This window comes from Pempheris klunzingeri, chromosome 12 (genome assembly GCF_042242105.1).
Source record: "Pempheris klunzingeri isolate RE-2024b chromosome 12, fPemKlu1.hap1, whole genome shotgun sequence".
Classification (NCBI taxonomy): Eukaryota; Metazoa; Chordata; class Actinopteri; order Acropomatiformes; family Pempheridae; genus Pempheris; species Pempheris klunzingeri.
Genome location: NC_092023.1, coordinates 13,359,886 through 13,384,617, shown reverse-complemented (window position 1 = coordinate 13,384,617; position 24,732 = coordinate 13,359,886). Strand labels below are relative to the sequence as shown.

Here is a 24,732-nt window from a genome sequence, read left to right as displayed (position 1 = left end):
TCCGCTGTTATCACCGTGTAGAAAATGTTGTGAAGCCGTGGAATCTCTCTAATATTCAGCAGCTTTCTCTCAACTCCCAGCTGAGCTGTTTCAGATTAGGCAGCAGTGTGCAGAGATTTGGCCTTCAGCCGTAATGCTTACAGCTTCCTCTGGAGTCTGAAGAGTTATGGGCCTAATAAAACTTCCTCTTTTCCCCTCACACACACACAAACACACACACACACACACACACACACACACACACACACACACACACACACTGTTGATGTATATTATAGCTGATGAGTAATCCTGATGCTGATGTTATTTCCGTTTCATTAACCCTTAATAAATTAAACACTCTGAATAAAAATGAACAGGGGGACTTTTAGTTCTTCAACATCCCTCCTACACAAAATACACAACAAACGCACACTGAGAGTGTTTGTGTGCGGTTTTTGGGCAAATGGATGGTGAAAGCACACAACACCAACCATCATGCACGCTGCAAAATGAAAGACAATAAAATGAAATGTGCTCATGAGTGAGTATTCCTGTGTGACTGTGTTTATGTGTTTAAATGTGTTTATGTGTTGTAGGATTTACATACATCTTAGCATAGTTGTGAACTCAAACCGGTCTGAGCATACAGATAAATGCATGCAGTTTGTTCAGAATTGTGGCAAATTTAAAAGCAAATTATCCCCTAAAACTCTCAAAGAAAATGCTGGTAAACTGTGGAAAATCTGTGCAAAATTGGCTGCAGTGTCCCTTAGTTGTGGTCTATTCTCTAAGAATATTTATGTTTTTGTGGGTGTGTTTGTTTGTGTGTGTGCTTCCTTATCTTACCACTTCTTAATCAAAAATCTCTTCATAAAATGAATTTATATCATTAGAGTTTTGCTGATTTTAGCAGCCATGGTTTGGTATTCCAGTGGTCCCAGGCCTCTCCCCGGAGGATGAACGGCCTCCTGCGCCCACCATTTGCTCTTTTATTGTCCGAACATTTCGAGTGGCACATGGTTCAAAGACACTTAACGTTTGGGGGGGTTAGACCATTTATTGGACTTGGCAGTCGATGTGTGCTTCCCTAAAAAAAGGAGACACCTGCTTTAGGACAGACTTGCATGCCGACGCACAGCCCGTGAAGTTGGTCTGGACTTGCTGCCTCTCGGCCTTTAATCCACCCAACAAGGTAAGGCTCCATTATTCGGCAGGACTCGTTTGAAAACATCTAGAAATCCAATCATATAAAATATGTGGTTGTTTTTGTAGATTTCTTTTCTGAATCTGTCCTTATCTTCCTTTCCTCTCTCTTGTTCAGGTTCGCCCTTTCAGATTTTCCTCATAATTGCTCTACGTGTGGACGCGTCTTAACCCGTCAGTTAATCCTCTAAATGTCTGCACTTCCACTAACGCTACACATCAATTCACCAATGTCCTATAAGTCTGATTCCTTTACTAGAAATGAAAAAGCAAACAAACAAAAATATCGACGACAAACTACCACTATTACCACTCTTATTCCAGGCCTATAATACGTTATAGGAGCGAGCCTTTGACAAGGTTTAAGGAAGACAAGAAACAAACAAATCAAGTTTACACCTGTTTTCTCCCGATCTACATAAATGATTTAATATAATTTAAATGTACATTATTTGCACATTATATATTTATATACAGGGAAATGTGCAGGGATAGAGGGATATGGGTTGATTAATGTTATTTAAATATAATTATAATTCAATATTATTAATTAAATAACATGATTGATACCTTTCAGTGGTAACGTAAAGCAGATGTCTTAATTATTATATAATAATTATATAATAATAATAATAATAATAATAATAATAATAATGATAATAATAATGATAATAATAAGGTCTACCTTTTAGTAATTTTCTTTGAAAAAAGAAATTTCAGATGACCCACTTATTGGACTGCCACAGTATTTAACAGTATTTAATGTTTCCGTACGAGGCTGATGGTGCGTAGCCCAGTTTAACAAAGGACGCTCATCTTTCTCGTTTCGCTTTTTCAAATGGTGGCTACAGGCCTGAACTGAGAAATCTGCACATCATGTTTCAGGAAGTCCCACCATGGTATTGTGTTTATTTAGATTTGGCTGGTACATTCATTCAAACAGTCTGGGCCATTACTTCAGGCACAGGCACAGTAAAACACACGACGACTCAAGCTCCTATTGAAGTCACACTGAGGGAAAGTTAATGAGGAGCATGTTTACTGGAGGCTAACACGTGCTAATACATGCTCAGTATATAATAGGTCATGAACAGGAGAGGCAGTAGTTGAAACATGGGTTGAGAGAGATGACCTCTCCTTTAGGACAATGTCCTGATGTGTTTCATTCAGATGTCCTCTTGAGGAGCATTGATAGTCTTTTAATTAGACATAAAAATTTTATTATGCAATAAATGGGAAAGTCCCCATACACCAGTATGGTATTTATATTGCTAACGGCTTTCTGGTGGAGCCTGTTTCAGCCCCTTTAAAGACTTTCATCTGCCTATGCGATGACCTAAATATAGCCATAATGCACGTTGTAGGTCTACATCTGGTTTGTTCATTTGCTGTGTTCACTCTGGCTGCGAGAGCTTTAAGTTATAAGACATATCATCCAAATTTATGACATGTAACCAGAAACAAACCTGCGCAGCTAAGAATCTGTTGGTGGAAAGAATAGATATCTTTTCCTTTACCCCCCTCTAGTCTGTTCATGGCCCTCCTGCTCAGAGAAGCATGTGTGAACACCTGCATGGTGATGAGAGAAGCGTCCTGATCACAATGATGTATCAAGTTAAGTGTAACATCCCACTGGGCCCCTGCTGAGGCACCCTAGGCATTGTAGATCACATGAAAACTAAACGTCAGCAGTCATACACCATCCAACACGCTGCCTAACAAACAGGGACTATAGGTAGTTTTCACAGCACAAATCACAGATGTTACCAATAACATTGGCGATGGCTCCGTTGCTACGCTTCCCAGTGGTGCAACAGCGAGCCAGCAGGAACAGCAACAGGACCCTGACACTGACACTGAAAAGGGGCCTCTTGGTCAGCAGGAGAACATTAATTATTTGTACTGTTTGATTCAACTGTCACACAAAATCACCATACATGCAGACAATTTGCAATGTATTACATGACAATGAATGTGTGTGTGGTGGTCCTGTTACACCAAGGAGACACTCCAGGCCGTGATCTACACGGTCAGCAGTCACTCTAACAGATAGGTAGTCAGCCAGTTAGCTGACCAGCCAGCATCTGGAGGGGCTCCCTCACTCCTTTGTCTATTGTCTCTGTTCTTGTGTCGTTTGTTGTCTCAGTGCAGAGCTTAAACAATAATGAACCTCAGCTGAAAATGCTTATACAAGGTGGAGAAGAGAGCTCAAAGCCTTTTGCCATAGAGGCTTTGCGCTCTCTTCTTCTCTCTCCTTGGTTTTGTTTTTGGGGTTACGTTAAAAGTTGCTCTGGTACTTAAAGGCCTCGGTTGTTGCTCGGCCTTGTTGTCCTTCTCTCGAGATTGGCAGCAGCATCCAACTGCCTTTTGCTTGGACTGTACGTTTAACTCAATGCGAGTGTATGTGTGCGTGTGTTGAGAGATCTTAATCAAACTCAGCGGGTCATTACTTTCTGTGTGACAATAATCCTATTTTACATGCATTTATATTTGGCACATTTGTACGTAGCCAGCGGTGTCTGTAGGCTGATTAAAGGGCGGGTCATAATCGAACTCATTATATAGTCTATATAGAAGAAAAAAACAACTCTGGGACTGTGGCGACCTTGCCCTCAGGACAACAATTCAATGAGATTTCCACATGATGCGCAAATGCATGGAGAGGGAAATGTCTTTTGAATGGGAAAATCCCGTCACATCACAATGTACTGTACTGCACTATAATAAATAACCGAGATGTAACTTGAGCAGTACTTATAGTATTGTGCTGTTGCTACTAGCGCTTAATAGGCAGTAATTAACTATATGGAGGGAGATGAGCCACCTGTCTACTGCTCTGCTACACTGCTGCTGTGTGACTGTAACTGTATCAGCTGCTACTGCAACTATACCACTTTTACCATATATCAGTTTCTATTATCAGAAACAGTATTGATAATTTTACAAACAGGATACAATGACGATATTTTCCTTGATATCTTTTCATTCATCAGATTTATGTGGGACTACGTTCTGACGGCAAAGCCTTTGCCATCATGTAACAATAAACAAGTGGGTGATGATGAGGATTTCTAGGTTTGCAAAAATGGACAAATCTAAATATATTCAATGCTGTGATGAAACACAGTTGCCAGCAAAATATCAGAATTAGAAACTGAGCCTTGAAAGTCATGCGAGTAGAATTATTTTCTCTTCACAAATATCATATTTTACATAAATGTGTCTCTGCCTTGATGTCATTGTCATTGCTGAGATGTTTTCCTTAAACTGGACCGAGCCAGCATGGGCACATGGGACAAAATGGACGACAATAAAGGATAACAACCTTTGAAAAGGCACTTTTCACCAAATACATTTAAGCCTCCCTCATAAATGTACAAACTAGGCTTTTACGTCCAGCCCTCCTGCAAGAAATGTTAGTGCTCCTTCTTTACCTGGAAAAGACATGGTAGAAATTTGCTTTAAACATCTGCTGTGGTTTTATTAGACAAAAATATCCAGTGAGCCTTATGACACGTGCATAAAAAACGTTTTTTCTTTGTGCTTGAAAAAAAATGATTTTCATTTTAGATTACATGTAGCAGATGTAAGGTTTAAATTTCAATATCCCCTGCTGTCTATTTATGTATTAGACAGAATGCCATAAAGTCATACTTACTGCACTATTGTAGTGTGTGTGTGTGTGTGTGTGTGTGTGTGTGTGTGTGTGGGAACAGATAGGCTTGCGTTTGACATGGCCTGACTGCAGAAACGTGCAGCCCAGCCTGTACTGTAACTGCGCTCAGCAGACCGAGTTTGGGCTCAAGGTCAAAGATGCTTTCCTCACTTTCCAAAGGACATGAAGAAGAGGTTTCATTTTGGTCTGGGGCGTAATGGAGAGATGCGGACACAGGGCATGTCGCCATAATTATGTTTCTGGTTTTAACTTTCAGGGCTTAGCTCAGGAAAGTAGGTTCACAGGTTTTTATTGATTGTAATTGCAATACACTTAGGATAACAGGGTAACAACTAATCTGCTGTGCCTTGTGTAGAAATAGAGGAAGGGGAAGACATCTTACCCTGTTTCTGACAATTTCTAGGTTTTTTTTCAGGTCATTCACTGGCCCAAACCACAGCCTGTTAAGAATTTAAAGTATTTTAATTGACCATGTATTTAACAAGCAGCACCCATCCGTCAAAGTCTAACTTTGGCTCCATCACTTCACCGTTTTTAACGGAGAACAGCGCTGCTCTGCTGGACCACCGCACCGCCCCAGCCAGAGGGCTGCCGGAGTACCGGGGCTGCTGCTACCATGAGCCCCGGCAGCAGCGTCCTCCTCCGTGGAAATGGACCCTCTACCAGGCGAGCGGCCCCATCACCTCTCATCACCCATCCAGCTTCAACTTACCGGGGGGGAGCGTTTATCACGAGTACCAGGGCTTACCATCCCCGCCGGAGACGATGTTCAACACGGGCAGGAGCAGCCATCTGGACGGCGGGCCGGTTTACGGCGTCTCCGGTCCCCGTTTTCACGCACAGGCGTTCGCCGGAGACCCGCGAGGTTTCCCCGGCAGATACACGGCGTTCAACCCGGACCCCCAGCTCCTCTTCCCGGCAGGACGGAGCAGAATCCTGCCGCCGGTTTTCGACCAGTTTTTCCAGCACACAGAGGAGGGGCTGGGCCCGAAAGAGGAGAGTTCTCCTGGGAGCCAGCAGGAGAAAAAGCCCGAGTGGAGGGGCTGTCAGGACGGGGAGAGCAGCGAGGTGAAGGCCTGGTCAGAGTCACCGCAGGCTGGGAAGGACGAGGAGGATGCGCCGTTATCCAGCGGCAGTGGAGGAGACTCCGGTAAGTAGAAGTCCTTCAGTAAAGTAGCCCACAATAATTCAGAACAAGCTGGATAGTTTATTTCCCAAACGAGACAAAACCCGACAGCAGTTTCTAGTGTCAACATAATCCCACGTGGGGTCTCATGACAGATTTGTACAATTTACCTGATGACCTGAAACCTTCTTTGATATCTTACATATTTGACTAAAAACATTATATACTGCTATAATCATGTCTACCTGTTTCTACCTGGACTCCTCTCATGCTCCGAGACTGAAAGTTTTCACAGTTCGGCTGCATCAGCGTAAACTGGCTGAAAATGTTGGCAAATAAAATGTCAAGAGCCACAATAGTCCAAACCTGCCAGGCAACAATATTCTTTATCATTTATGTATATTGACCTCTGTCGAGGCTGCAAATAGGTTAATAGGAGAGCTCTTTTATTTATGTGGGCCTGTTATTTATTGTATAGTCTGCCTCTCACTGTTTATTCAGTCTGATAAATGCTGTTAGACCAGGTTCCTCTTTTCAAAATAGAGCCTATTGGGATACTGAATATAGCATAACTATCAACAAAATAAAAAAATAAGTGTTGCGTATGATGTGAGTGAGGCCTCTAACTGACTCATGCAAAGACCCATGCTGGTAAATGTGATTAGGATTTGTCAACTTAAACTGTAAAATTTGTTAACGTTTCCATTTTCTCTCCATTTGTTGGCAGTTTACATGCCCAGCTGATGTGTGTGGAATAGCAGTCACATAGTACTAAACCATGCATGTGAGTCTAAATACTATAACTTACAAATGGCAGAGCTACAAATGTGTGCAGATAACCTGATGCTCACACTCTGTAATGAGAGCATTGATTCGCCTCTGGCTTCTCTAACACAGCCACGCAGCATGAAGGTCAAGATAACTTCTTGAACTCACTTCCCAGACCTTGACATTCACCTTAAATTAAAAGTTGAAAATTAATTTCAATTCAACTCCACTGACTAATTCACATGACTTTTATTTTTGTGAGTCGGTTTAAAAGCTGTTGCTCATCTCTGTTGGATGTTTTGGAGAGATCTATCTATGTCTAATCTCTTCCCTCTCTCTCCAGCAGAGCCCTGTGTGAGGAGGAAGAAGCGCTGTCCGTACTCCAAGCAGCAGATCATAGAGCTGGAGAGAGAGTTTCTGCTCAACGTTTACATCGACAAGGACAGACGGAAGCAGCTGTCCCGCTTTCTACACCTGACAGATCGGTGCGTGCATGTTTCAGCATTTCTTTGATTCGGTTTCATTTAAATAAACGTGAAACATCACACTGTAAAATAAGTAGGCAACAGCTGGAACCTCGTTCTGCTTCACTTTGACACATGACTGAGCTGTAAAATACACACAAGAGACAGAGACACAGCAGCACACTTACATCCAGGCTGTGGAAACTATGGAAGTATGATTAGCATGATTATCTAATGGTTGTTTATCGACCATGAAAGGTAAGCGCTTGCTTTTGAATCTGGAAGCAGAAGTGGCTTTAATAATCATAATCATACAGCCAACAGGGGAAAACATAATGGAATTAACAATTAGATCTACAACAATTAGTCGATAAATTGATTTGAATACTGAAAGTAAATTAATGAGGTACTATTTCAGTTATCAGTTAATTGTTTAGTCATTCTGTTGTTTTCCACTGTGGGGATTTTCTGCTTCTTTCAGTTTTATATCATAATAAACTGATCTTTGGGTTTTGAACTGCTGATCGGACAATAGAAGACATCATTTAGGGCTAATTTTTCACAAATAGTTGCACGATTTATCTCGTAAATTATTGGCAGACAAATTGAAAATGAAAATAATCTTAAATTGTGGCCCTTTTACGTTGAGTGTGTTAACAATTAATGTAAAGAGGCAGGAAGTACTGAGACATTCATGTGGTGCAGTGAGAGGTCAATGTGATGATTGGCGGATAACATAAACACTATTCTGGGAATAAAATACACAATCTTTATTCACTGGGTAGTTTTGGAGAACTGATGATGTTTCTGTAACCACATCTTTTTAGTTTTTAACCACAATCATATTCATTTTGCACATGCGTATATATTGTTGGCATAACCAATTAAGAAATGTTGGTGAGGACCATCATGCAATTACATTGCTCATGAATATTCTCCAGCAGCATTATGTTTTGACCAAAATGTATTCTGCATCAGCAGAAACATTGCATATTGCAATTTGTTGTGTTCATGCATGCTTGAGAAAAACTCTCATCTAACAGCAAACAGTAAAAACGTGTTTCTGTCCTGTTCTTGGCTGATCCAGTCAGGTGAAAATCTGGTTCCAGAACAGAAGAATGAAAGAGAAGAAAATGAAAAGAGAGAGGCTGCAGTACTACACAGGATACAACCTGTTCTGAGAGACGGTCTTTCTTTCGATGTCATGCACTGATTGTGTGACAATTCTGTACGCCTTGTCAAAATGCTGTATCATTCCAGTCATGTAGGTGGGTGAATAGAGTCATAAATAAAAAATAACAACAAACAAACAAATAAACAAACCCACTTGCTTCCAGCTGTCAAAGGAGAACCCCACGGCTCAGGTTTAGGCTCTGTGTTTTTCTTGAGCACAGACGCATCCTGAGCTGTCAAAAACAGCAACGTTTCTATTGATTATTCCATCTCACTCCTCATCTTTCAACAAAAATTCAGAAAGCTCCTCTTGCTTCGTTTGAACCTAACTTCCCTTTAAAGCCACGCAGCTTACTGTGAAGAAAACAGCCCTCTGTCTGCCTCAGGCCTTCATGTCCTATAAATACTAAGGTTGTGAAGCTCTTCATATGCTTGTCAGTTGAGCCTTGTGTTTTGGATTTCACATTTCTGAGAGTATTTGATTGATTTTTCTTTTCTTGTTTTGTGGGGAGGGGAGTGTTTTTGATGATGACTTGCACTTCTGACAATCTAATGTGTATGTAAATAACTGATTACAACATACTGATACCTCACAACCTCACACTTAACCATCTATTTAGCATATAAATACAAACTTATATCATTTTATGCAAGCAAGACAATCTACAGTCATTATTCTGATATTTGTGTTAACATTGTTCTGTGTTTTTAGGCCATTCAGACTGACTGCATAAGAAAGACATACGAATTCAATCATATTGCTTGGTTTACTTTGATGATTAATTAAACATGATTAAATATTGAATGACATATCATTGTCACTGTCATTATTTCATGCAAGCTTTTATTTTTGTGTCAAGCGTGTTTCCTTGCATTTACTACAACATTATAGTATTTGGATTACAGTGTATTCGTGTATTGTATTTCCATTCATACATACATATTTGAAGCTTGAACAATATCTCTATAAGAGGAAGTGTATGCTGTTTGTTTTGAAAGGGCTCTGAGGGAACTGCAGCGCCTACAGGAGTGTGGAATCCATGAAGCTAAATAGATTGGAGCTGTGACATGATAGGATATCTTAGTTTTAAATGCATTTGCACTTCAATCTAAAATTCAAAATGTTTGTGAGCCTTACAAAGCATTACGTAAAATTGATCTTTTTAAGATGCAAGTTATCTGCAGAAACAACACAAATATTGCTTATTTTAAATGCAGGTTTGTTACAGCGCTGTCTGAGGCCATTCACAGGGTGCTTTTTCTATAGAAATAAAATGAAATGAGGTTCATGCGTGATCGTTTCTGCAACAAAAAACATACCCAGAAGCACAATTAAATAGATTTTGGCTGGATGGTGCCTAAATAGTAAACAGAACTTAAAAAAGCAGAACACCGCAGCCTCATCTTACACTATAAATAAAGACCATAATACTAGAAATGTCAAACTACTAAAAAATAAAATTACTAAATAGCTCATCTGCCATGTATTCTCTCCTCTTTTCACTCAGTGGTTCTGAGTCAGACTTTGAACAACACCACAGTGAGTCCAAGGCTGCAAATGAACCTTGAACCGCAAAACCAACCACAATACAAAACGCCGTCACAACCACCATTTCCTCATTCTAATGACTTTTATTGGGGCAATAGAGACAGTCTGCTGTCTCTTCCTTTCTTTTGTCTCACACACTCTCTCAGTGTGTGTGTGTGAGTGGGACTGTGCACGAGTGTGTATTTGTGTGTGACGTAAAAAAAAAAAGACGGGGAGATGAAAGGAGGGTTTGGGTTTCTGGTTGGAACGAAAGGCACTCAACCTAATGGCCTATAATAAAGTCGACCACAAGCCTGCTGAGCACTCTTTTTTTTACCAACACAAAAAAACCTGACATGTTTTAAACTGATTTATTTATGAAAAATTATAATTCCTTATCATTGTCCATCATCTGTTAAGTTGAAGGAAATCATTGGGCTATTTTAATGCTATTTTTACAGAAAGGGATAATGTAGCAACAGTAAACACAGAAAATACACCTTTTATTAGCACTAGTCATAGAAGCAGTAGTGGCACATGTACAGTCTATACTGTGGTAGAGTTAGTAGGAAGCATCAGTGGCAGTAGCACTAATAGCAGTAATAGGATTAGTAGCAGTGGTAGGCCTAAATATTGTAGAATTATATACACACATACACTCAGGAAATGATTCAGTAGTATTTTTTAAAATTGCGCCTGAATGAATATAACCACTACTTGATGGCTGTGAAACTTCATCCTCACATTTAATGTTTGAAATCTGTGATGATGTAAAACAGGTCTTCGTGGGAGAAGATGTAATTGTTGATAAATTAAGTATATGAATAAAATGTCTACATCTGCTTCTAACTACATTACAGTGCATATGAATAAGTAAATGCGATAGCAGGCCTATAAATGAATACTATTGCTTATATGATTTTCTCACTGCTCATCTCTTGAACAGCTGACATCAGCTTATGGCAATGAACTGTGAATGAACGTCGCCAGTATCTGTCCATTACTTCTTATAGTCTGTCACATAAATGTATATGGGAGCCTGCATGACTTTTACGCAGCAAACACTCAAGAGTCTGTAACAGCAGGTCCATGGTCGAGCTTGACCCCCGTCTCCATCACCAGAGCAGTCATGATAACACTGGCACCCAGAGGAACTCACTGCAATAACATCCCTCTGGCCTGAACCCTCACGCGTCCAGCTAAGTTAAGGCATAAGCGCTGATTCGTGTATTTCCTAATTTTATTACCATTTAACAGAGCTTATGCGAGCTTGATGATGTGCCAAATCAAAAAGATGCATTAAAGTGCCCTGCTTGCTGAAATAGACCAAAGTCTTCAGAGTTGGCAGCTTAAGAAGTGCTATTCAATTGAACTGAATATCTGGATATGCTGAAGAATTGGTTATGAGATATGAACTTGAGAGGCTGGTGGTCTCAGGTAGCCTTTATTTACATTTTATTTGAATAGAATAGAGTTAGAAATATATTCCACTTGGACAGATCTTATGAAGTGCAGCCTGTGCTGCTGGTGTAGACATACTGTATTAGTGCCTTCTTACATGATCAACTGTGGAGATCCCTCCTGTTTTTAGCTCATCCAGCCTGCAGATGGCGCTAAGAGTGCACAAGGGACAGCGTTCAAGGTCCAGGGTTTGTTTGCCAAAAGAGCACAGCTCGTCTTTAAGCCACGCCCCCAGGCTGCTTGTCATCCCCTCCTCCAGCCAATGAGATTTCACTTTCACACAAAAACATGTATAAGATGACGGCGAGTGGAGAAAGTCTGTAAATGACTTGGCATTGGGCCAAAAAGGCTGCAGTTTTTTGGATTGCAAACTTTCCCGCAGCCTACAATAATCCATCTGAATAAAATAGCCTAAACAAAAGGAATAGATCATAATTTCTGGGTTATTTAACAAACATTTCGTTTGATGGATCCGTGTTTTTGCAAAAATCTGAATTATTCATGAAGTAAGGAGAAAAGCCCTGTTTTCACCTGTGTGATAATGTATTTTTTTCCGATAATCCAATGGAGTGATGAACTGTTGATTGACATTTAATCCTACAGTTCTTTGTGATAAAAAATGTAAACTTAACAAAACTGGAGATGCATTTTTACTGGACAAAGACAGGTCTTAACAACAAAACATCCAAAACTGTAACTGTAAAATCAGTGCATTTTTGGACATGAAGGCAATATTAATTTATCTTTTTAGTCAGTTAATTAATAAGTAGTCTACGTTAAGTGAGTAGATAAATAATGCCATCTTAAAAATAGATAACAGATATTCGTAACAGAACAGCAGCTGAACGATTTGTCCAAAGCAGATCCAATCGGAGACGATGTGGCCTATTATAATTTTGGGGAGTAGTTACAGTGTGGGTGAAAGAAAGCTCAAGTGGCGCCGTCCAGCATGAATTTCGAGGGAAACTTTTCGAAACACACAATATTTTCATTGTAAACTCAAGATGCAGGAGGTCACTTCTCCAGACAAAGAGAAACCACAGCCCATCTCTCCTCTGGTAATCTCAGTAACATTACACACTGAGGCTACACACACACACACACACACACGCGCGCGCGCACAGACACGCACTTCAAACAAGCTTGTAAAAGACTCCCTGCTATTTTTTATTCAGCTTGTAAAACGGTGTTTTAAGAAGAGAGTTTTAAAAAGCTCGTGCTACATTCAGGCCCATCTGGCAGCAGGCTCTCAGGCCTACTATCACATTTCTGAGCACAAAAGAATGATTAGATTTATTTCCTATACTGGGTAAATACAGTCTAACCATGTGATCCGCAGTGTAACCAATGGGCAGCCGGGAAGAAGGGCAGAAAAAAAATTACTACCATTTTAGGGGAGGATGTAAGCCACTATACCAGCCCATCTAACGTTTTACAGTCGCACTTAAGTGTCTTTTTATTGAAATAATAAAATAAACATGTCGCTAACTAATTATTATTCCATGATGGGGCTCCAGGCCGAGGAGCCGTACGGTGCACATTTCATCCCGGGAGGCTTGCAGAGTTCGGCGGCCGGCTGCGCAAAGCCAGCCCGGGGAGCAGAGGAGGAGGGGACCCCCGGCTCACACATTCCGGATTTTTCAAATTTTTCCAACAAACAAACGAGCTTAAATGGCTTCTCTCCTTGGACGAACACCTCTACTTCCTCTTCGTCCTCTTCCCCGCAGCTGCAGTCCACCCACGGCGCCTCCATCCCCGGCCTTTTCCATCCACACCACATCCTCAGCCACCACCACCCATACTACGGCCCGCAGACGCAGACGCACGCCGAACACCTCGCAACCGCGGCCGCTTCCGAGAGCAGGTTCGTCCGCTGCTGGGAGGGAGCGACTCCCACCTCGGAGACACCTCTGTCACATGCGCCGGCCGGTTTCCCCGGGTGTCTGCCCGCTCAGGGTGACCTCTCCAACCCGAGTCCGAGGTTTGAGGCGGTTAAACCCGAGAGTTCACCGCCGTCACACGACAGTCCCGCGGACTCCAGCTTCGCCAGCCCGCCCGAGGTGGTCCTCGAGCGGCTGGGCACCGTGGAGGAGCTGGGAAGAAAACCGGAGCCCAAAAAAGAGAGCGAGGAGAGAAAAACACAGCAGCAGCTCGACCCGGGTAAAGACAGATATACTAAACTCAGGAATGTTTATTAGCATGTGCATACACAGGTAGGTGTGTGTGTGTGTGTGTGTGGTTGTGTGTGATAGAGAGGGAGAACCTGGCTTATAAGTAAGTAAGTGTGTGTGACTTTTATAGCCCTATAAATGTCTTGTAAACGGTAAAATATGAAACTTTATTGTCCATTAAAATAATTAAGGTGCTATTGCTGTTATTCAACAATTTGTCACCACAGGGAAAAGGTAGGTAGGCTTGTGCTGTGTTCAGGATACTCTGACCTGAGCTGGGAGTAATGGGTTAGTCTGTTTCCTTCAAATTAATGTTGCAAGCAAAAGAGCCCATGTAGCCAATATGTAGTATAAGCATGCCTATCTAAAGATGCCCCTCTAATTCATAGGTCCTTTACTGTTAATAACTTGCACAGAAGTATGCCTCAAACAGCAACATACTTATATTATTATTATTGCTATTATTATTATTATTATTATTATTATGGTACACTTTGATAGATTTTTCTTTGTTTATCATACATATTTCATTGCTATGTTTGTTTTTTGTGGCATTACATTATAACTTTCTGTAAATGTAGGCTGTTGGTTTATTGTTAAAATGTATGTGCAACAGAACAAAACGCTATGACCTTCTGTTTTAAACTTTTAAATGAGGTCTAAAATATTTTAAACAGGACCTATCTATAAATCCTATTCTTAAATAAAGCAGTAAAGGAGATATTTTCCAACCCGAAGTCAAGTTCATTAAATAAATAATTCAGAAATTGAAGCACAGTGAGCAAAGATGTCCTCTGTGTGGTGTGGCTGCATGAAGCCAGAGCCAGAAATACTTGTTGCTCTCCTGCCTGGTTGTCTGTCTAACTATAATTTCACAGCACTTTCTGGCTGCTTTACTTTTTTTTTTTTTTTTTTAAGTGGCCAATAAAGCATTTCAGATCAATCAAAGTTTCAAATATCCCTCCTCAACTGCAGTTTATTAAGACTAAATATAAAGCTCAGTTTGGCTGTTTATCAACACTGCCTGGACTCAGACAGAGATTTAGACTCTTTATTGGCTACACTCTGATATATTTATTGCTGCCTGCTGTCCTTCCCAAAAAAAAAAAAAAAAAATCATCTTAAAAAGGTCTCTAGCTTCATCAAAAACCATAATCATACTTTAAAATAATGTCACATTATGTGAAATTATTGAAATGAAGGAAGCATAAATTGAGGGCATAAACAAAGTTAATGCTAATAAAACTCCATTACTGTTTTAGCTTTGCTAAAAGGACGAGTACGGTTAAAAACAAAAAGAACTATGGAGCTGTGTTTTTGGCGTGTGTTGTTTCTTTTTTCTAATATGTCAAAAGTTGCACACACACACACACACACACACTAGCAGGAAGTACGTACACACATGAGGGGTTCAAGTAAAAATCTATGTCACCCTCTCTCCCCCCCTCTGCAGAAAATCCATCAGCTAGCTGGATCCACGCCAAGTCCACCAGGAAGAAAAGGTGTCCGTACAGCAAACACCAGACCCTGGAGCTGGAGAAGGAGTTTCTCTACAATATGTACCTGACCAGGGACCGGCGCCTGGAGGTGGCAGGACTCCTAAATCTGACAGAGAGACAGGTCAAAATCTGGTTCCAGAACAGGCGGATGAAGATGAAGAAGCTGATGACCCGGGACAGGAGGAATTTGAATGAATGATGGATTTGGAGAAGAGGCCTGATCTTTTTCCAGGATTTCCAGGCGAGGCGGCGCTGAGGGAATAGCTGGAGACAGTGCTCCAAGATGGTCAACATCTCTAACCTCAGCTGGCATGATCAGCTGTGATAATGCAGCTGCTTTGAAAAACTGTGCAGGGGAGACCGGGATAAGTTGTAACACTAAAAAAAAAAAAAAAAATTCCTATCAATGACTTTTGGCCTTTTTATGTTAGATCTCCTGAATTCTTCCATCTGCATGTTGAAGAATGAAGACCGTCAACCTGTAACCTAAATAGTAGTAAATATTACTCAGAATTAAATGATAACGTTCACGGGGAGAACCATAAATTGAATTCTAAGAAACCCATTGATGATATGAAACATTTTACTCTTTTAAAACACATCTGTTTTTGATGAGGTTGTATATCTCACATGTCCAAAACTGAAACTACTTGACACACACTTGACTTCACTTAAATTGTCTGTGCTTTCTGCCAAAATGTGAATCGTGTTTTATGCTTTAATGCAAAAGAAAAAAAACCAAACTGTCCCCATAAAAGCTGCTTTCAGTATGCCGTAAGAGACTGTACAACAAGGCGACTGTGAAAGATAAATCCAATGAGGGATCTCATGAAAGATAGTCAGAGTTTATTTGAAATAAAAATTAATTAATTGTGGAACGTAAGCCTAAACAAACAGGAGCCTGACACTTATAATGAAGTAATTGCCTAAAAGACCCAAGAGAGTGAGACAAAACAGGAATATGGGGTATATGTACTTTATTGTTCCCTTTATTAGCTTTAATTAAAGCTGAAATCTGCTCACATGCTGAGTTTAAAATGCTGCCATCTTAAGACATTTGCATGTCTGAGAGGCGCAGAGCTCATCAACTGTTGCTTGACCTTCTCTAAATGCGCTGCTGTTTAGTCTCTTTGTTTCTGGCCCACAATGCCATCAACAACACAAAAATGTGTATCCATCACATGTAACAAATTCCACTCAAGATGTTATATGTGAAATTGCTGTTTTCACAAGGGAAGTGTCTGAAAAGCTCACGCACCCATTAGTGAAATCATCACGTGCTCCTTTGTAAAGGACAAGTTTGTTCAAAGCAGACAGAACAAGCGTCATAATGTTAACTTACTGTGAACTTCCTTTTAAACTGATACGTCTAACTTCATGCCACTTAAGTGTGTGAATTAACCTCTTCTCCGGATATTTTCTTCTGGCTAGATAGCTGAATATACACACAGCAACAACAAGGTGAGATGTTAAAGGAATCTAGATGTGTTCCCATATTGGATGTTGGAAGTTCTATTACTGCATTTTTAAACGACCTTTTGTCACCATAGAGGACAACAACTGGTAAAAAGGCAAGAATTTCAGTATTGCTGTGCAGGCTACAGGCCTAAAACTAAAGAAACAAGTTGTTGATCATAATATTTGGACAACCTGAGGTTAGCTTAAACATTACACAGCTTGTAACTGTGACCTCAGTGTTGGAGATGGACATTTGCTCTGGAACAGAAACTACAGTAAACCGTCAGGGCTGCCAAATTTCTACAATAAAACAAACAAGTAATCATCCATTAATACTGTAAAGCTCGAGTGATTCTGGATGTATTTCAGGTGTGACCAGGTGAGTGACGCTCTCAGAGAGGCCTATACAAGGGTCATCTTTCATTTTTTATTCTACTCCTGATTGGACCAATTCCCTGTGTTACAACCAACCCCAGTGTCCTCTAAAATTATTTCCAGAGGGGACTTTTAAGAGCTTGTCCCTCAAAAGCTTCCTTGTTTTGTTTTTATAAATTGTGCATGTAGCCTAACGGGCATATTTGTTGTTACTGTTGTTGTTGTTGTTGTTGTCATTGTTGCAATGTATATCTGTTGTTACTGTGGGTCTAATAATACAGATATGGTATGTTCCTCTGTCCACACACACACACACACACACACACACCAGTCATGGCTAAGCTATGGTGTGACAGCACTCTAATGGTCATTTTTCAGTTCCACCGTTACCTCCTGTGAGAACAAATAGTCCCTGTGAGACGTTTTACAAGGACTACACACAGAAACAATGCACAACATACTTTCATTTTTAATAATCACGCTCAGATATTATAGGAATACAATAGCTGATGATATCAAAAGTATATTAGTGTTTTTTCTTTTTCCACAAGGATGAGATGGAGTCAAGGGGAACACATTCTCTCTGGGAGAAAAGGAAACACTACAGGCTATGTTAGCCTACAGCGGCAGGCCTGTGCTGAGGTTTAACAGGACACCAGATGTGATGAAATGAGGACTTCACCTGCTCATTTAGGCTGAATATGCTGCTCGTGGTGATTTTTTTTAATCAAATAAAAGATGAAGATGACAGATGACTACATCAGCATTGTTCATTTTCCTGTTTTCTTTCTCTCTCTCTCTCGCTCATGTTTTTCTTTTTTTTTTAATTATTATTAGACTTTTAATGCATGTTTCCACAAATACCAGTTGTGTATTTGTATAATAATAATAATAATAATAATAATAATAATAATAATAACAACAATAATAATAATATCGTCCACTATTACAGTTAATACAAACAAATTTCTGGGCATCCATGAAATTGTTTTGTTAGATTATTATAACCTTCATGAAATTACAGTTGTATGATTATTTATTATCTATATTTTGTGAAATAGAAAAACACACACACACACACACACACACACAAAACTAGTGCTCTAAAATTACTACAACAATGATAAAATGTTGTTCTGCTAGTATTATCCTATATATTTCATGGTATGATCCTATGAGAGAAAAATACCACAAACGCAGTATCTCATGTTTGACGTTTCTTCTGGATTGTGGACAAATCTCACGATTTATTGAGTTTTTTATTATGATTATGTTATTCCAACGTCAAGGTGTTGGACCGCTGTCAGGTATGTAGAGTGAGTTTCAGTCCACTGAGAGACATTTCTTCCTCCTTGTTTTGTCAAAGTCAGTGCATCGCCTCGTAGTTTCCCTCATTTATTGCGGCCATATAATCCGCTCATCCTACTGCAGGGTCATAAACCAACAGCATGCATTTGGAGAATAAACGTGACTTTCCCCACACTCCACACACACACACACACACACACACACACACACACACACACACACACTCTCTCTCTCTCTCACACACACGCACACACACACACACACACAGGTGCCATAAAGTCATTTAGGCCAGACAGTCATCGTGACTATATGGTTTTATTGGACACCCTTTCCTGCCTTGAGGCCTCAAATGTCCTTCTAAATGTTAAAGTCATTGTCCGCAGATGAGACCAGACAACCTCAAACACATTTCTACAGACCACGAGGCACAACACACAGGAAATGTCATTATACAGGGAATTTAGACGTAACCAACAAAAGCGGCCATGCCTGACGAGCCTTCCAGTCTGGATTTCTCTTGTTACTAAAAATCTGAGTTGCAGCCTATGATTTTTAAAATCTACGTTACTCCCACGATTTTAGGCTGCAGACTATTTGAGTTTGAATTGGGCTACATTCTTGTTTTCTTATTATTATGTATAAAAAGTGATTTAACAAAAAATAGTTTTCCAAATTAAAACGTCCTTATGACGCTCGCAATGTGCGCTGATCTGACTTTATATATGAGAATAATAGCAGAGCCAATATACATTTCTTTTAGCTCCATAATAACGCAACAAAAGATATGCTGTGTTTAACACTCTACAATATGCAGGAAAATGATAAATGATTGTACAATAGAGGCAAAAAGGTAGATGAGAAATTAAATTAAATTGGGAGACAACAACAACAAAAATACCAAGTTTATGGCCGAAATTCTGATGAAATGTATGGACCCATGACTAGACGGTGTCACAAAAAAACCAACACAAAAAATAAAAACAAAAAGGAAACAACACCAAAAACAACGCCTTAAAAGTCAACTACAACAGAGGGGGTATTTACTGTGCTGCAGAAATTAAATTGCAATAATGTTCGAATTTCTGCTGCCGATTAAATGTTATTCCCAATGCAATGTCTGCAGTAACATCAAATTTATTCACAATGGTACAGTAACAAAGACTGTGATAACTGAGGCGAGTTTGGCACCAGGACACTATCATCTGTAGTATTGTACTAATATACAATATGTACTTCACAGCCCAATGTCATTCATCGTATGCTCTTCTTTCGTGTGAGGAAACAAGCGTCGTTCAAAATGGGCAAAATTAACAACAGAAATACTTGATCAAAATTTAATTTGTTCGATAAAATGCATGTTGTGTCAAAGAGGCGCCTCTGGACTCACATTTAAAGATGTGAAGTGGCTCTAAAAACTCTAAATACCAAATAAAAACACACACCATAAATCCAGAGTGTGGGTGTAGTGTGTGTAGTTACTGAGTCAGTCCGCTGGGTGGAGGTGTTGGGCTTTTTGAGCTTCGCTGACTTCCACAGCGGTTCTATGGTGTAATGGTTAGCACTCTGGACTCTGAATCCAGCGATCCGAGTTCAAATCTCGGTAGGACCTGAGTTTTAATTCTGTGACAAAGTAACTTTGACAGCGTTGAGATCCTTTACTAGAGTGAAAGTATTAATACCACGGTGGAAAAACACTCACTGGTAATAGTCCTGCATGGAAATTATTGGTAAAATGTATCAGGAAAATGAGAGCTTGCCTTAAGTGTTCAACTTGAAAGTACTCAGACAATATCACTTGATAATTATCAATAGATTAGTGTCATTACATTTTTATTCGTTATGCATTAATGTAAAACCAGCAGTTTACTGTTGGAGTTGGTTGAGGTGGACCTCATTTGGAACCATTTTGTATCAGACTGCAGCTAATGTTTATTAATATGCTGATTATTTTCGTCTGTTTGATCTGTAAAAATCCAGAAAACTGTGAGAAGTCGTGTCACAGTTAGTGCACCCAAAGCAACATCTTCACAGTGCTGGTTTTGTTCAGCCAACAGTCCGCATTTTAAATTAATTTTAAAGAAATGAAAAGGAAAAGCAGCACATTCTCACATTCTTTGAGCAGCTGGATCCATGAAATGCTTTTACGGAGAGGATGATTTAAATGTTTAAAAGTGGCCAATTAGGTTTTTGTCAATCACCTAATTGATTAATCAACTGGTTGTTTCAGCTATGGATGTAGGATGAAAAAAATCTTTTTCATAAAATAATCAGTGACACAAAAAGAAGATACTAAAGTACAAGTACCTCAACCTTGTACTTAAGTGTAGTACTTGAGTAAATGTACTTAGTTACACCACTGCTGATCCATCTGTCCATTTTTCAAATTAACGTTCAGTGGTAACATACTAAAGTATTGCAGTGAGATGAAATTGCTTTCAGTGCTTATACTCCATGACATGCGGCCTAATTCTCGGCTGTACTTGCAGTTCAATATTAAAAATTCAGCGTGAGATTTCCCCTAAAAAACACAACTGCTCTCATGTTAAATCACTGAACTCTGAAATCTAATCTTTTCAGGAAATAGCCCTGCTCCTATCAGTGACACAAGGCACACATTTAGATGTTTAGCCTATGAGAAGTTCTTGATTAGATAAGGAAAAAAAAAAAAAATGTTCTCAACCTGTATGAAAATTCCCTTACTTGGATGCAGGTGGTGATACATAAAAGTAAAGGACCATTCAGTAATATTTAATGACAACTCTGTGTGTGTTTACACATGAAAGCACTGGAGCATTAGTCCAGTAAGAGGGTTGTGTGATGCTACTTTCCACTTCCTCTTCAAAATAAAACCATCCCCTTCAGGCCTGTGCAATCACTGTGACCTACCTCAGTCAGACATGTTTACTTTAAGAAAAGGGAAAATTGCAAATATCTCAAAATACAGGAAGAAAACCCTGAAAAAGGTGATCTACAAACATAATGAAAAAATACTGTTGACATTTAAAAAGCCCTCTCTTTTTCTCCACTGATGAACTATGACAGAAATGATCGGTTAGTTGGTTGTCTGTCCCTACGTGTGTCAGTCCTGTGACCGACTGGTAAACAGTCCAGGATGTAAGCGGTAATGAACGAATGAATGAATTAAGGTATTAAAATGTTGCCAGCCCATCTTTCTGCTCGTGTTCTTAGACATTTGCATGACTATAGAATACTCTAAAAACAATAAATCCTAGACCTAAACAAAAACATAGATACCACGTGGTGGAGTTAATTATGGAGTTTTTGTCTTACACAACACTCTGAATAAAAAAAATCTGATTTAACAGGAAATACTGTTGGCTTAGTTTTAGACACTTGTATTTAAACGCACAGTTGTGTGTCCCCTGAGGATGAGGTGCCAAATGTGACAAGTGGACAAATACAGGATAGAAAATGCAGAGAATGGGGAGAGTGGCAGCTTCAGTAAAGAGAAAACATGCATTTTAGCATGTGACTGGCTCTTTCCTTTAAACGGTAGAATTGCACAGGTGGTATTTAACCACTATCTGCTCAGCACCGAACAGAGACAGACACGATTGGCTACTTGCTGGTCAACATAGTGAAACATTTAGCAGCTTAAGAGGCACATATTTTCCTCAGGGGCTGGTAGCCAGCAAAAACAGCTAAAAGAGGATTAATATTGGCCTTGGAGGCCGAAACTTGATTTGAAATGAGGGATAGTGTTGCTCTGTAACTGCTGGATGTAAATGTAAAGCAAATGTTTGCTAACAAGCTAACCATGTCAACATAATATAATATGATATAATATGATCTAATCTAATATAGAGTTCACAACGTGTTTCTGCTGCTTAAGTATTTTGGAATAATTTTCCAAGAAAGCACAAAGCGAGCAAATATAATACCAGTATCTCTGAAGGGATTGGCTCTGAGGCTGTTTGCAAACAATCTTAACAATATCAATTAATGTTACAAATTTAGAGAACTTTAATGTAATAATTTCACTAGAAATAAATTAAAGTCTGACCATAACTCAAGCTGTTCTCCTCACTAATAATCTGTAGGCCATTTTTGTATTTTAATACTACACCATCCCCACTATGAATGAACTGGAGATTTAATAAGCAGAAAATATGCCATGCATGTACTGAGGTAACAGACCTCACCGAAATGTCTTATTATACACTGCAGAAACTAATGTGTAGGGATTCTGGTCTCAGGAAAACTGTGTGCGTCTTTATTTGTATCTTTGTTTCATTAGAGCAAAAATGTTGCCACAGCTTTTCTCTTGTGAAGGAATTCTAGTTTTCTGTTTTTTTTTTTTTCCAGGCCTGCATGCCAGACAAATATGACATGACCAGGACCACCAAAAGAAAAACAAAAAACAAAAACACAAACACATCAGCTTTGCAAAACAGACAACATCAAATGCCTTCAAACGAATAAACCATTCTTTAGGCTGAACTCACCCTGTGTGTCTACATCTCTCTCTGTGCGTAAAAGTGTGCGTGTGTTTGTTTGTTTATTTGGAAATGCAGCTTTTCTCTCGAGCGCAGCTGCCACCGCGTCTCTTTTCTGTCTGCATAATTTACACACACACAAACACACAAACACACACACACACACACACTGGTCATAAAACCGTTTTACGAGCCGACACTGGCCGCCATTGGACGCTAATGGTCATGTGTGCGCGCTCAGTGCTGCTGCCAACCTCGGCTCGCGCGCTGTTGGCAGGTCAGAACTGCGCTTCGGCACCCGCGCGCCTCCACGGACGGTTTCTTTCTGCATCTTTTTGTGTCTCCGCAGTATTTCCCCATAAAAATATCTAGATCTGTCTAATTTATTCGTTAGATGAAACTGTAAACGTCCCTTGTTTACACCCAGTAGACATAAAATAACGTTATTTTATTTGATTCATCAACGATATGCTGTGAAAACAACTTTCTGCAGGCGGAAAATGATGCGTATGTAGATTCCTTTGCATGTTTCCTCTCCTGTTTCGACTGTCTAGGCCAAACTCTTCCTAACTGCCTGTACGCAAGAGCGATTCCCACTCATTTCTGGCTGGAAATTTCGTTTTTCTATCTGCTTTGAGTTTTTCATATCCTGTTTTGTTGTGTTGCTCTCAGGATGCTGCAGAGGGAAATGGAGTCCGGCAGACAGCTCACATCAGGTACAAACACAGAACAGATATCCAATCGCTGCTCCACTAGATGCTTGCGTGTGCAGATTTAATATTAATTATAATTTAATCAATTTCTGCTGTGGTTGTTATGGTGCTAATGCCCTCAGTAGGCTTTAATTGCATCTTATATAATAGATTTGCTCAGTTAATCAGACTTTTCCAGCTGATATTCTACACAATATCTGATGTTGTAAATGTGATCAGGCTCTCTTGTGTCTGCACAGCAGCACATCAGATTAACATTAGTTGAATATGAACCTAATTCTTGTGTTGCACATTTAGAGATACAAGACTGATTAACTGCTTCAGTCATTTTTAAATGCTTCAGACAAGTCAAAAGGCTACTGGAGATGATGACAAGGGAGCAGGAGCGTCTTTTATGGCGATTTGTATAATAGCATGATTGCAATTACCAGATCTGATGCAGAAAATGTGAAGTTTTATCTACAATTAAGTGTGTAGGCTATATGTCTGTGTATAGAAAGACATGCATGCATTCGAGAAGAATATAACCAAACTTTAAGGCTCAGTGGATCATCCAGTCCTCCGACTAGACAGACTCCTGTTCTCCCATTTGCCCGCTTATATTTCTTCCTTCTGCTTTTATATTTAATCGTTTGAGGCCTCTGTAAAAAAAGAAAGTGAGTGTCTCGTTCCTCCTCCATAAAACGCACTTGGACAGATGGACTGACCAAGACAGAAGGAATCCTTTCGCCTGTGTTTTTGTTTTCATTGACGTTCTTTTTTTATGAGGGCAGCCAGAGGGTCACAGAGACAAAAGAGACAGTATTTTCTCCCTTTTTTGAATTTTACATTTCTTTTTTTCCCCCCATGAGGGCAGAAGGCGGGGTGTGAGAGATAGAGAGAAACAAAGACAGTATTTCACTGGTGCTGCTCAGTCAAGCTCAGCTGGCACTCAGTATTTACAACCTACTGCAATGCAGCAGGGAATCTGTGTGTGTGTGTGTGTGTGTTTATGTGTCAATGTGTGTGTGTGAGAGAGAGAGAGAGAGAGAAACAAAGAGACAAAAGGAGATAGGGAAGACAGTGACGCAGAGAACGAGACAAACATTAAATTAGAGCCTGAGACAGACAGAAAGATACCAGAGAGACAGCCTGAGAGAGGGACACAGAGATACAGACAGAACTCTCCATCTAGAGATGTCATAATACAAAACATGTCTGTGTCTCCGTCCCCGCAGGATGATGCAAAGGCTTCAGATTCAGCCACAAAGAGGAAAACAACCCGCAGGTTTGTCCTGAAAACCTCCCTTGGCTAGATTTACTACAACCAAACAACTACAAAATATGTGATCATTGCTTTTCAGCAAAGGGGCCTTTGTGTCATGGATTGA

At 39.9% G+C, this 24,732-nt stretch overlaps 2 protein-coding genes and 1 non-coding gene across 3 annotated transcripts; all 3 read left to right on the top strand.

The window, feature by feature from the left end:
- The first annotated feature begins 5,332 nt into the window (after positions 1-5,332).
- LOC139211260 (homeobox protein Hox-D11b-like) lies at positions 5,333-9,126 on the top strand. The gene is given in 4 exon segments (XM_070841548.1): positions 5,333-6,011; positions 7,102-7,240; positions 8,307-8,483; positions 9,105-9,126. Coding segments are annotated over 4 exon segments (1,017 nt in total).
- A 3,733-nt stretch (positions 9,127-12,859) lies between these two features.
- LOC139211109 (homeobox protein Hox-D9b-like) lies at positions 12,860-15,250 on the top strand. Its single transcript, XM_070841377.1, has 2 exons — positions 12,860-13,541; positions 15,006-15,250. The coding sequence occupies exons 1-2, from the start codon at positions 12,860-12,862 to the stop codon at positions 15,248-15,250; spliced, it is 927 nt and encodes a 308-aa protein (XP_070697478.1).
- Positions 15,251-19,729: 4,479 nt separating this feature from the next.
- trnaq-cug (transfer RNA glutamine (anticodon CUG)) lies at positions 19,730-19,801 on the top strand. The gene has a single exon. It is a non-coding gene; the product is annotated as a tRNA-Gln (tRNA).
- The last annotated feature ends 4,931 nt before the right edge of the window (positions 19,802-24,732 follow it).